The 13,006-nt window shown below is 38.0% G+C and overlaps 2 protein-coding genes across 2 annotated transcripts in view; one reads left to right on the top strand and one right to left on the bottom strand.

Annotated features, from left to right (window-relative positions):
* LOC307132841 (outer dynein arm-docking complex subunit 2-like) overlaps positions 1 to 2,489 on the bottom strand; it is a gene marked incomplete at both ends in the record, with an annotated part of 69,216 nt that extends 66,727 nt beyond the window's left edge. Inside the window, 2 exons of the mRNA XM_079827418.1 lie at positions 2,208 to 2,212; positions 2,477 to 2,489. Of these exons, the coding sequence (XP_079683544.1) occupies positions 2,208 to 2,212; positions 2,477 to 2,489 (18 nt within the window). The remainder of the gene's footprint in view (positions 1 to 2,207; positions 2,213 to 2,476) is intronic.
* Positions 2,490 to 3,037: 548 nt separating this feature from the next.
* LOC307132840 (uncharacterized protein) lies at positions 3,038 to 12,689 on the top strand (the record flags this gene model as incomplete). Its single annotated transcript, XM_079827417.1, has 4 exons — positions 3,038 to 3,142; positions 5,287 to 5,551; positions 11,733 to 11,918; positions 12,376 to 12,689. The coding sequence occupies 4 exons, from the start codon at positions 3,038 to 3,040 to the stop codon at positions 12,687 to 12,689; spliced, it is 870 nt and encodes a 289-aa protein (XP_079683543.1).
* Positions 12,690 to 13,006: the final 317 nt, after the last annotated feature.

Genomic DNA, 13,006 nt, shown 5'->3' with positions numbered 1-13,006 from the left:
ACATTATAAAGTTACGTGCCCTAAATAAGTATGCAGCAATGCTGAATCCAGTTGTCTACAGTGGGTTTTGACTTATCAGACATTGAAATCTATTTTTTTTTACTTATTGATTATAGACAACTAATAAGTAATGCAACAACCTTTCTGAGTACTTTTGCCATTCTTGTCAGTGTCTTTGAGCTTCCTGCTATACCATCACTGATCATGGCAAGTTGCTTCAACTGCAAACCTTGTGCAAACCTGTAGGGAAGGACAAAATATTAAAGTCGTATTTTAGTATTTTTACATTTAATATTGTAGTGTTTACTATATATGATTTATCTGTGCACTTCATTATTTAAAAAAATAAATAATTTGCCCTTATAATCTTTAATCAAATAACCTTTAACCTTCCCTCCCCCTCGAAACGACTTCTCTTCTCTTTCTGTCATGTGCTATGGCGCGAGGGCGGGTCGTTTCTGCGCCGCAGAGTAATCCTTCACAACTGAGTGCAAACTGGCATTCAAATCTGCATCCATTTTGTTAACAACTTCCAACGATCCAATCAATTCCCAAAGGACGAAATGAAGCCCCGCCCTACATTTTTTCTAATTTCTGAAGCCGTTTCACTCTGACATACGTCACAATAAAGAGAAAAGGATGATCTCAACTTCCGTTTCACGTCGACTTTAAAACATTGAAATTTTGCTGTTGTTGCATTGAAGGCCTGGCCTGCATAATTTCCTGTCACTGAACTGCATAAAAGCAAACAACCCTTAGTAAAACAAAACTAGACTCTAGCCGCCTCTTTATTTTGATTCCAATAGTATAATATGACCTTACTGTAAAAACTGTTCTACCACTGTTTGGCACATCAACAACAGGATATTTTCTGGTAAATTCTGAAAGTGGAGTCTGTGTATTGCAATATTACACTATAACACTGTTGCCAATTATTTGCTGTTATCTATTATACAGTATCTTACTGTAAAAATTTAATCTCGAGTGAAACTCATTTCATTCGCAGAAACCAACTGCCTAAATTGACCAACTGCCATTTAAATGTAAAAAAAAAATGTATAAAGCAAAATAACTGAGAAAAATAAGAATTAGTCCTTAGGTGCCATGTTCATAATTTATTGCAAAAAAATCTAGTATGAATTCAATCAGTTATTACCTCACCACCTGCGTGACATCATTGACCAACATGGTTAAATGACAGATTTGAGACAATCTGGTTTCGGGAAACAGTCGTGACTAGCTAGTTGATTTCTTTAACGATGCAACATACTATGGTAGTTAAGCAGCGAGTTACGCCGTTGTATGGGAAACGCACCCCTGGTTTGTAGTTCTTGTGTGTCTGCTCGTCTCTTCTTTTTTCTGTTCTTGTTTCTCTGTCCTTCAGTGATTCTGCTTGTCAGGTGTTCATCAGTGTCTGAATTTAAGGGATAGCTCACCGAAAAATGAAAATTCTGTCATCATTTACTCACCCTCAAGTTGTTCCAAACCTGTATGAGTTTCTTTGTTCTGCTGAACACAAAAGAAGATATTTTGAAGAATGCTGGTAGCCAAGCAGATAGAGCAACCATTGACTACCATAGTAGGGAAAACAATACTATGGTAGTCAGTAAATTATGACAGAATTTTCATTTTTGGGTGAATTACCCCTTTAACTCACTTCTTATCATTAACTCTGTCAAATGGACTATATTAGTGAACTAGTGTAGGGAATAGTGAATGATGGTATAGGGTATGATTTGGATCACAGCCTCTGTTGACTTTGAGCGCTGCTAACTCACAGTATATTCCTGTAGGCTATTTTCTCGAAAACGACAAATATTACCCAGAATACATTGTTTCTGTCAGAATTTGGCCATTTTTTTACAGCAAGGTTTAACAGTGTATGTTTTACATGGTTTATAATGAAATGCGTATTGCGCATTTGTAATTGCTTCTCTGTAGTTTTATGATATGATCTTATTATGCAGTATTCATTTTTTTTTTGTGTTTTTGTGTCATTCTCTCCAGGGAATACAGATGAAAAATATTCTTGTTGGCTGATTCTGACACATTTACAGTGTTTATTATTGTTGTGCACTTTACATGTCAATTAAACAAATAATTATTATACCTGTACATAAACTCAAGCCATTTCACCAATGGAGTGTGAGAATTGGTGAATATTGAGCCATTGCGCACAGAAAGTGGGGAACTTTTGTGACGCTTACAGACCCTGCAGAAAAAAAGGCAAAATGCTGAAAAGTATAACACATGAAAAAAATCAAATATCATAACTTACTATACAGAGCAACCTGGATAAAACATATTGTTATGACTGTCCAAAACGTAGATATAGGCTAAGTTACGTATGTGTGTGTGTGTGTGTGTGTGTGTGTGTGTGTGTAGGCCCATGTATGTCCTATAGTGTATTTGTCTCATTTCAAATAAGATCGCAATTAGCAATTAATTTAATTAAATTGTTAATGTATTTACTTACCATCGTAACCCATCGTTGCGATCGCATTTTTGCAGGCTCATGCTTCGATTGCATTTTGGACACTGCATCCTACGTTTCAGGATACCCCGTTTCTGCATCCATCGGACTATTCTTCTTTTTTTCGTTTTATCAAAACTTCTAATATTTTTTAGGAGTTCTTGCAATAACCGGGTCATCTTTAACTGCTTTCTAAGCCAACAACCCAATCAGTCTCTGTCCTGTACCACATTCAAATATCGTGCCACTTTACATATTGGCGCCTACTGGATGTGCGTGACGTGCGCAACGTTACCTGACTGTCCCGCGCATATAATTGTCGTAAAACAGACCACACGGACAACATACAGGGCCATCAAAGAATCGAAGAACCCACAAAATTCGATATTTGAGGTAAGCTAAACATGTAACATTTGTATTTTATTTAGGAACATTGGCATCATCAGTTGTACAGAACTGTTAGTTTACAAATGTAGCTGACATGACATGGTGTTTATGTTCTTTGCTTTGCGCAACTTTATTTAGATGGAAACTCGTTTCAGTAAAAGAGCACATGGTGGGGGAATGGAGGCCGAGGAAGGTAAAGAAGACGTGGATGATGCGATTGCGAATGAGAGCCTACAACAAGATGTGGATGAGGTCCCTTTTGGGCCAAAGAGAAAGAAGACAGTCAAATATTCCCCGAGGAAATTATGTAAGTAATTTTTGTGTTAATACTTAAACAACTAGTGCTTGCAATTAAAACCTGCCATTAGCTTATTAAATCTGTTTTAGCCACTTTGTCAGCACATTGCCAACATCTGTATTTGCCTGATCGTGGCACATCATATTTCCTATTTTTATTATTCTGTAGATATTGTATGTTTTTGTATATTGTAGCTTAATAAAGTAAAGTGTTGTCCCAATATTAAAATAGCACTAATCAGTGCAAATAGAAGTAATTCTACACAGTTCTCCACACCTAAGTAAAAATGTTTAATTTTATTTATTGCCAAAATTGTGTCTGATAATAATACATATTATTGATATGTTTTATTATTATTACATCATAGATTAGTATATTATTTTATTGTATAAATATATTTCTGTCTTCTATTGCAAGTGCTTGGCTTTTATTTTGCAACATGCATTTAAAGGTCCCGTTCTTCGTGATCCCACTGTTCAAACTTTAGTTAGTGTGTAATGTTGCTGTTAGAGCATAAATAATACATGTAAAATTATAAAGCTCAAAGTTCAATGCCAAGCGAGATATTTTATTTAACAGAAGTTCCCTTTCAAAGCCTAGAGCGAACGGCTGGCTTGGACTACATCCTGGTACTTCCTTCATTAATGACGTCAGTAGAGCAGTAGAACAGATTAACCTCCGCCCACAAGAATATGCGAAAAAGGGGGCGTGGTCTTGTTGCTCTCCCACGTGGAGAAGCGGACGATCGCGTGGAGAAAAGGAAAGTGTTGCGTTTGAGTGCGTTTGTCGCCATGTCATCGAGACGCTGTTATTTTCATCCCGGAGTCAAATCACCTTTGTTTGGCTTTCCCAGGGACGCTGTAGAGATCATTAAGCGCGTATATATCTCCCGTTAAGAGGCGTGACCTTTCCACGTGCGCTAAGCTGCTGTCGAATCACAACACAGGAACCGGGCCACGTTCGCTAAACGGGGACTTCATAGAATAAAGGAACTCATCAGCCGTTTTTAGGACAGTGAATACAGCGGTATACAGATAAGTACATTGTGTTAAAAATACTGTTTTTTTTTACACGCGAAACATGAACACGTTATATTGCACACTGTAAACACAATCAAAGCTTCAAAAAGACACAAAGAACGGGACCTTTAAATTGATGCACTCCGTTTTGCACACCAGGACATACTTTTAAAGGAAAAGCCCACCTAAAAATGAAAATTTGCTGATAAATGACTCACTCTAGTGCTGGGCGGTATGACCAAAAATTTATATCATGGTATTTTTCAAAATTATATCGGTTTATATATTGGGTATATGACGGTATTTTTTCCCCCTATGCATGACCGGGTGTTAACCACATTTTCTCCTGATTAAGAGAGGAAATACTGTAGTAGATTGACTAGAATGCCCTGTTTTACTGTCATGACGAGTGAATATTGTAGAAAAACTCCACACTAGAATTAATACAGGTTTACAAAGCCCCACAAAATGATGCTGTTGGGAGACAACAACCAATAAAACACAGACCTGCAACACACTCATTACAGACACATGCATATTTAAATACCATGGAGATAGAAAAAAAGAGTTGAGGGCACCCTAAGCATTTTAAAAATCTAACCCTATATAACAACACACTGACAAAATGACGGAGGGTACAGCCATTAGTAGTGTTGTCCGAAACCAACGTTATTCGGACTTACGATAGGCTGTAATGTGATCTCAGCTGTGCTCTCACTACAGTGCCACAGTGAAACGGGACCCCTTAAACAGTAACGCGCTGCAGCGCATTTTGAATGTTGGTTAAGCGACACATACCGTTATTGCGGTATCATCAAAATTCATATCATAACAAAAATAAATACCGGTATTCGGTATGGACCGGTATACCGCCCAGCATTAACTCACCCTAGGCCACACCTAAGGTGTCGGTGACTTGCTTTCTTCAGCGGAACACAATTGGAAAAATTTTGTTATTGTTGAAGAGTAAAGAAGTGGAAGTCAATAAGGAAAGACTGTTCAAAAAGCAGATACATGCAACACCATAATAATCCTTGCAACTTTAGCTGATACTTTGAGGTCTTATGAAGTGGAAGTTTGATTAACTGAATGATTGACAACATTGCTAGGCTCTGAGTAAGGGACATTATTGGGATGGGAGAATATATAAGAAAAACATTTGTTTATTTAAAAAATGTGTAATTTTACCAACAGGAATGTTGGAGTTGGCCAAACTTAAAGAACAGACCAAGATGGATCGACAGAAGATTGAACACCTTGAGGACCGCATTAAATACCTGGAAGAAGCCAACAGTGAGCTAAAAAACGACAAGGAATTCCTGCTTTCACAAATTAAGGGAGCCCCCAGGGCACTTGCATCTACTGGAAAGTCAGGTACATTAGCAAGACGATTACCGTTATTTATGCAGTTTTAAATGTTTGTGAAATTCATGTAGGACAGAAAAACTGTGATAGAGCCACTATCAACTTTTCCTTCTTATCTGATGCATTCATCACAGCACACAGAGCAAAAGTGGAGCAAAGTTTAATTTTAAGTGCAAACTCACTGAAGGGTCGTATTGTGGAGCCACTGGAAACCACTGATTTAATGGTGCAGAGATAGATTTGAAAGTTGTCAATCGCTGTAGGGGCTTTAAATAGAATAAAGTTACTCCTGTTCACTCTAAAATCCATTATAAAAGGATTTTATAAATGGCTAAATGGAGTTTTTGTTCCTTGCCACTGTCACTTTTGGCTTGCTCACCGGGGGATTAATTAGACAATAGCTAAACTATATTAAATTAAAGGTTTTCATACATTAAATATATTATGTAATTACTCTTTAGTATCCCTCTAATTAGATTAATTTGAGGGGGCAATATAGCTATGGTATTGCCTGGTTAAAACCAGACCATATTCTCAGTAGTAACTGAGTAACATAGACAAATCATTTCCCAACGGGCGTCGCTCAAATGCCTCTGGGCGCAATTGGATAGACCTAAAACCAATCAGAGCGATGAAGGAGATGACATATGCAGAGCGACGGAGAAACATCTGAGACTCTGGCCGTTTCTCAATATGCGTTCTTGTCTGTACTTGTGTTCTCCTTACCTAAACCACATATTAATGTTTAATATATTATTTTTTAAATGTAAACGAAAGAGGCAGGGTGTTTTATACTTTGTTTTATTATAAATATATATGATAATCAATGTAGGCCTAGCTACGCGTTGCCTGAACCACATTTGTGTGGCTATTATGTTTTATAACTCAAACTTCTGACTTGTGTCTGTTACTTGCCAAGTTTGACTCTGGAGAACGAACTCCCGAGGACGGGAGGACACTTCCGCCTACTCTGCTAATGGACAAGCAGCGTTCTTGACAGTATCACTCAGTATATATTTGTATATTTTAGGCTACAATAAAACTAAATATATGATAAAACACCACTCTTCCTCTTTTCATTTTCATTTAAAAAAAAAAAAACATTAAACATATTATAGCCACACAAATGTAGTGCAGGCAATGCATATTATCTTCAATGCATGTATATAACAAAACAAAATATAAAAAACCCAGCCTCTTTTCGTTTACATAAAAAAAAAAACATTAATATGTGTGCATATATAGGCTATGATTATCACTGTAATAAAATGAAATATGACATAAAACACAACCCAGTCTCTTTTTGTTAAATGTCAGTTTATGTGTGATCAATAGCAATTATAAAATTATAAGTAAAAGGTATAAGAAGCTATACAATAAATAAAGCAATTCAGTCAAACAAAGTCAGCGCTAGGAGACTACAACGTTTAATAGCTTAAAAATATAAAGTTATGAAACTTCACTTTGGCCTCAGACAAAACGATCTGTCAGGGAACAAATTATAGATTAATGAGAGCAAAGATCAGCCGTTAGATCTACACAAGACGAATCATATCTCATGTTTAACCACCACAGAGACATCAGAGCCAGCGGCAGACGGCAGAAGGACTGGCCGAGGAAAGGCTGCTCTCGCTGGGGTTAATGAGCGATTGAGCGCCGCTGATCCACTGTAGCTCACTGGAGCCGAAAACGCCAGATCAAATTTTCAAAAAGGCGCTCTCTTTATAAATAAACCACAGATTTGAGCTTTAAACAACTACTTTCTCGCCTGAAAAGGACTTAAAACTATATTTTGTGAAACATTAACACTACCAGAGGGCTCTCGCTAAGACCCATTAACGAAAAGGAAAAGTTTAAATCGCTTAAAACAGACGTGATAGCTGATTCGAACGAGTGATGTTCCACGGCGGCATCTATCTTTGTAATATCCAAAATCTGCTTCAACGTCGCTGCGCTGTCGTCATCGTGTAAAGCCCGCCCCAACGTTTCTGATTGGTGCCTCGATTTCTAGGGATTAGAAATGGGCTTGAATGGGCTCTTTGCCAGACTACTTGCAGAGAAAATCTAAATATCTGGGTTATCTCTAGCTAGGGTCTTCAACCATGATAAAGGAATTTTGAATCACAGTAATGATAAGCCGCGTTTCCACCGCAGGAACTTTACCCCGGAACCAGGAACTTTGGGGGGGAACTCGGTGTGTTTCGACCGCAGGAACCAGGGTCTAAATGAAGTTCCGGGTAAATATTTCCCCCTCCAAACGGCCCTGCTTGCGAGGTGGGACTTTTCAAAAGTTCCCGAACTTTCGGGGGTGGGACTTGGGCGCTGAACATGCTGATTGGTTGAGCTCTCGCAGCTATTTTTTTTCCACCGCCATATTTACAAGTCTTTTGCGAAGTGGGTTCCGTGGGTTTTGCGTTCAGTAAATATTTTTTTTGCAACAATGGAGTTCAACAAAAAATTCGACCGATGGACCGACGACGAGGTTCCGGCTTTATTGAGCATATATGCGGAGGAGGACATCCAGCGGGAACTGGAAACGGCGACCCGCAATGAAAAGGTATAACTGAAGATATCGACTCGGTTCCAGTCACACTGGAAAACAGTGCAGAGAGAAGTTGAAGAAATTAGACAAGATTACAAGAAATTAAAGGATCATAACAACCGGAGCGGTTCCGACCGGCGTATCAACAAGTGGTATGACCGCCTGGACGCGTTGCTGCCGGGACACAGACCGTCCTTTTCTGGCGCAGCGGTAACGAAAGACTCGGCTAGTGCGTTGTTGGAAACCATCCAGGAATCCGAGTGGGTTGAAGGTAAGTTAAATATATCATCTTGGTATCATCTATTAAACTCGTTGCAGTGTTTAAACACGTTGCAGTAACTTTTTTCAACGTGCTTTTCCAGGTGTAACGAGTGGCCCTGATGAATCGCAGGCAACGGAGACCAGCGTGTTTTCCCCCGCGGTCACCAGTACGTTATAAAGCTGACAAAAATGTGTATATATTTAAAAACTGATGTGTAATCCTTAATGGTTTTGTTGTTTTTAATTGTAAACTTAAATTGCCCATGATAAAAATTGCACACTGGGCATTGTTCAAGCTGGGCAAACAATTGTTCATTATTTGTAGTGAAAACACTTTAAATAATTAATTGATGGTTTCTATTGTTTCATGGTTGCCTTGTGTATTAATTTCCATGTGTTTCTGTGCAATTTTTCTACTTAGAGAAAAGGAAAAGGGACTGTGACTTTCTTGATGCACTGAGGGACATGGAGGACGCTAACCGGGCCGTCCTGCAGCATGGACAAGAACTGACCAATATATTCAGCTGTTACTGGAGAGCCAGGCCGAGGAGAGATGAGGAGGCAAGAGCTGGCATTCCACCAGGCAGAAGCGGAAGAAAGCAGACGGCAGCAGAGGGACTTTCAGACCGGGTTTCTGTCTGTTCTTGGACAGTTTGTCCAGTCGTTCAAGAAGTAGCCACAACGACCAGCCGCTTGAATGAAGCATTTGCTCTACCACATTTGTACTTTATATATTGTACGTGTTGGCACAGCTCTTGGACAGGTTACTGAAAAATACACTTTTTTTATATTGTTGTTTTCACATTTTATATTTTCATTTTATTGTTCTAGTAATTTATTTGTCTTTGCACACTTTTATTTTATTTTGTAAGAACTAATCTGTCTAAAATAAAGTCAAATGTGTAAAATGTCACTGTGTCTTTAATTTCCACATTCTAACTATATAACCACATTCTAATTGTATTCATATAGTGTAGGAAGCAAATAAAAGGGCTGCTGCTCGCAAGTCTTTCTGAATATGCACATAAACATATCTAGAAAACCCAAATATTATATTTTTAAATGTATAACTATGTGAATGTAGTATAATAACTTATAACCACAACTTAAGTGAAGCCATAAGTGTGGTCCTGCTTCATTTCAAATTTGAGGAAGAAGTCTCTAATATTATGCAGTTAATGAAGCATATTGTGATACTAGTCATGTGATTTTTTTTTTTTTTTTTGTGAATGTTAAGAGATGTTATTGTGATAAAAAATAAAATACTTGCAGTCTAGTACCTAATCTTTCAACCGCTTAATTCAGTCTATTGTTTTCATTCAATTAACTTTTCACACATCTGTCATGAATGACTGAAACCTCATTATCCTTTTATAGAAAATGTTTTGTTTTGGAATTGAGCTATTACAACACATTCAGATTTTGGATTGCCCATCATCCCATTTTGCATTAAAATGGTCAAACCAGGTGAAAGTGCACGTTTAAATAAGCAGTGTTGGTAATGTGTGTACATAATCAGCAAAAGCAGCGCTGCTTGCATCTTCTCCACTTGTTATTGTTGCAGACAGTATCGCGCAAAAGTGATTACTGTCCGTCGGTGACTGGGAGGAGCAGTCGCGCGCATTCCCACGTCACCGGACTAATTTGCCTAATCTCCCCGGTACTTTAGACCGCGGTGGAAACGCAGATTGTAGCAGGTCTGGGGGAGAAAAAGTTCCTGGGAAAAAAGTTCCTGGTACAAATAGTTCCGGGTAATTTCGGTGGAAACGCGGCTATACACATACTGCGACGGTAATGCTATGTGAAATAATATTTGTCTCTCTCACTAGAAGTTAAAAATAGTAGCTAGAACCAAATTATATTGCTCAACATCACCACATAATAACTGCTTATGAAATATAACTGTTTAACTCGCATAAAATGATTACATCACCAAGACACTATTGACCGTTCTTACATCTATGCCTTTAAAGGTCCTGTTCTTCGTGATCCCATTTTTCAAACTTTAGTTAGTGTGTAATGTTGCTGTTAGAGCATTTATAATACCTGTAAAATTATAAAGCTCAAAGTTCAATGCCAAGCGAGATATTTTATTTAACAGAAGTTCCCTTTCAAAGCCTACAGCGAACGGCTGGTTAGGACTACATCCTGGTATTTCCTGCTTTAATTACGTCAGTAGAGCAGTATGTCGACTAACGCGCGAAAAAGGGGGCGTGGTCTTGTTGCTCCCGCGTGGAGAATAGGAAGTGTTGCGTTCGGTTGCGTTCGTATAGTTTGTTTGTTGCCATGTCGCCGAGACGCTGTTATTTTCATCCCGGAGTCAAGTCACCTTTGTTTGGCTTTCCCAGGGACGCTGTACTTAGAGATCATTGAGCGCATGCATCCCCGTTATGGTGAGAGGCGCGACCTTTCCGGTAACGTGCGCTCTGCGTGCCCTAAGCTGCTGTCCAATCACAACACGGGAACCGCTGGCCCAATCAGAACTCGTTACGTGTTTCTGAAGGAGGGACTTCATAGAACAGGGAAATCTTTCAAGTCGTTTTGAGGACAGTGAAAACAGCAGTATACAGATAAGTAAATTGTGTGAAAAATACTGTTTTTTTACACGCGAAACATGAACACATGTTATATTGCACACTGTAAACAAAATCAAAGCTTCAAAAAAACACGAAAAACGGGACCTTTAAGATCTGTTTAAACTCGCATTCATCAAAATAGACCTTATTAGAATATTAAAACATTTTAATCTCTTAGTTATGTTGAAATGCAACACTGCTGGTATTCGTCACATAGCACAAGCTGGCAGAGGTCACACGGCCACCTCCAATGAGACAACACAAAACCAAATGCATTTCTCTTTCTCGATTACTGTATTAATAACTCCCTCAACATCGACCATGTCCTGTTCTGTTTCCATGCACATGCAAGTTCTCGCCGTTGCTCCTCGATGTCAGTAACTTCATGTAGTCATGTTTATTAAATGCAGTAAATAAATTATTAATCACATTATTACAGAAGAATCAAAACCGTCCGTCATATATTAACATACATTGTAATGTAAATGTAAAGCATTAATAATATATTATAGACATTTTCATAGATACTTTGTGACTTGTGACAAGCACTTCCAATAGCTCTCTGTTCTGGTTTCAAAAACAAGACTTTACAGAAAGTTATTTTAATCATCAACTACAAGAGAGCATTATAGAATTTATCTGTAATAAAACAAAGCCTGTTATTTGTGTTCTTCTGTGAAACAGTTCTCTGTTTTCAGATAGTACCCAAAATTGGGCCTACATTGAGAATGGTAGCTTTTTAGGTTTTGGGGCTTTGTTTATTTATACATCTTTCTGCTTGTCCAACTGCCCCATTACCCTTTTCTCACAGGCTTCAGAAAGACAGATCACATTCCTTCTTCATCTTCATCTTCAATGTCTCCATCCCCCTCCTCTTCATCATCAGACTCCAGCTCCTCATCATCCTCAGAAGAGGAGCAGCAGAAGAAGAAGAAGAAGAAGGCGAAGGAGAAGAAAAAGTCAAAAAAATACACTGACTCACACAGCCGTTCAAGAAGTAAGACATTGATTCTCTTCATAATGAGATGATTTTTTACATTACAGTTGCACATTACTTAACTGTCTTTAATTTTTCATATTTGCATGAAAAGCAGCTTCTAACATGGCATAGTTCACCCAAAAATGAAAATTATCCCATGATTTACTCACCCTCAGGTTATCCTAGGTGTATATGACTTTCTTCTGTCAGACGAATACAACCAGAGTTGTATTAAAAGTAGTCCTGGCTCTTCCAAGCTTTATAATGGCAGTAAATGGCTGTTTCTGTTTTGTAGTCCATAACAACTACAAAACAGATGCACTTGTATGATGATTTCTCAAGCCAACTTAATAATAATAAGTTTATTAGGATTTCAGTAAGTTGGCTTTCTCAAGCCAACTTAATAATCTCAATTAATAGTTTTGAAAGCCCTAGTTCATTTATTTGTTTGTGTTGTTTTTTTGTTTTTTTTCAGTGACCACAACAGATGGAATCATCCGCCGCTACAAGAATGCCCTCAAGAGATTCAAAAAGTTTGGATCCATGAAAAAGGCCTTCACCAAGATTAATGTTGACCGCAACACAATTGCAAGAACAGCTATAATTGCTGAGCTAGCAATCACATATCCAGATGCATTTAAGGAGCTGCTCCCCACAGATGATGTAAATGAGAAGATCTCTGAGTTTGCAGAGCGCTGCAGGAGGGCTATAACAAAAGAGATGGCTGAAACTATCACAGCAAAGAAAAAGAGTGGACAACTCCTCCCAATAATGTATAAGTACACCTAATAAACAAGTTATCCTATTGTTTTGCCTCTAAAACAATGTACATGTTGAGATATTGTTGTAATCCTGTTTGAGGAAGCACAGGAAATAATTTTTGTTAGTTTTTTCCCCATTCTATGTCAGAAAAAGTCAGAACTATCTGAGAGGAAGAACAAGTTCTGTTAGTTTTCAGTTTTTTATGTATTCCGCACATACATAAAGTTAAGTAAAATCTTTTGATGTGTCTGTTGCATTTTGTTAAGATATTTAAAATAATTTGACAGTAATAATGTAAAATAATTTGAGTAATACCACTTAACATTTAATGACAATTTCAACTT

This window comes from Gobio gobio, assembly GCF_949357685.1.
Source record: "Gobio gobio genome assembly, chromosome: 10".
Lineage (NCBI taxonomy): Eukaryota > Metazoa > Chordata > Actinopteri > Cypriniformes > Gobionidae > Gobio > Gobio gobio.
This window is presented reverse-complemented; position numbering and strand designations above follow the sequence as displayed.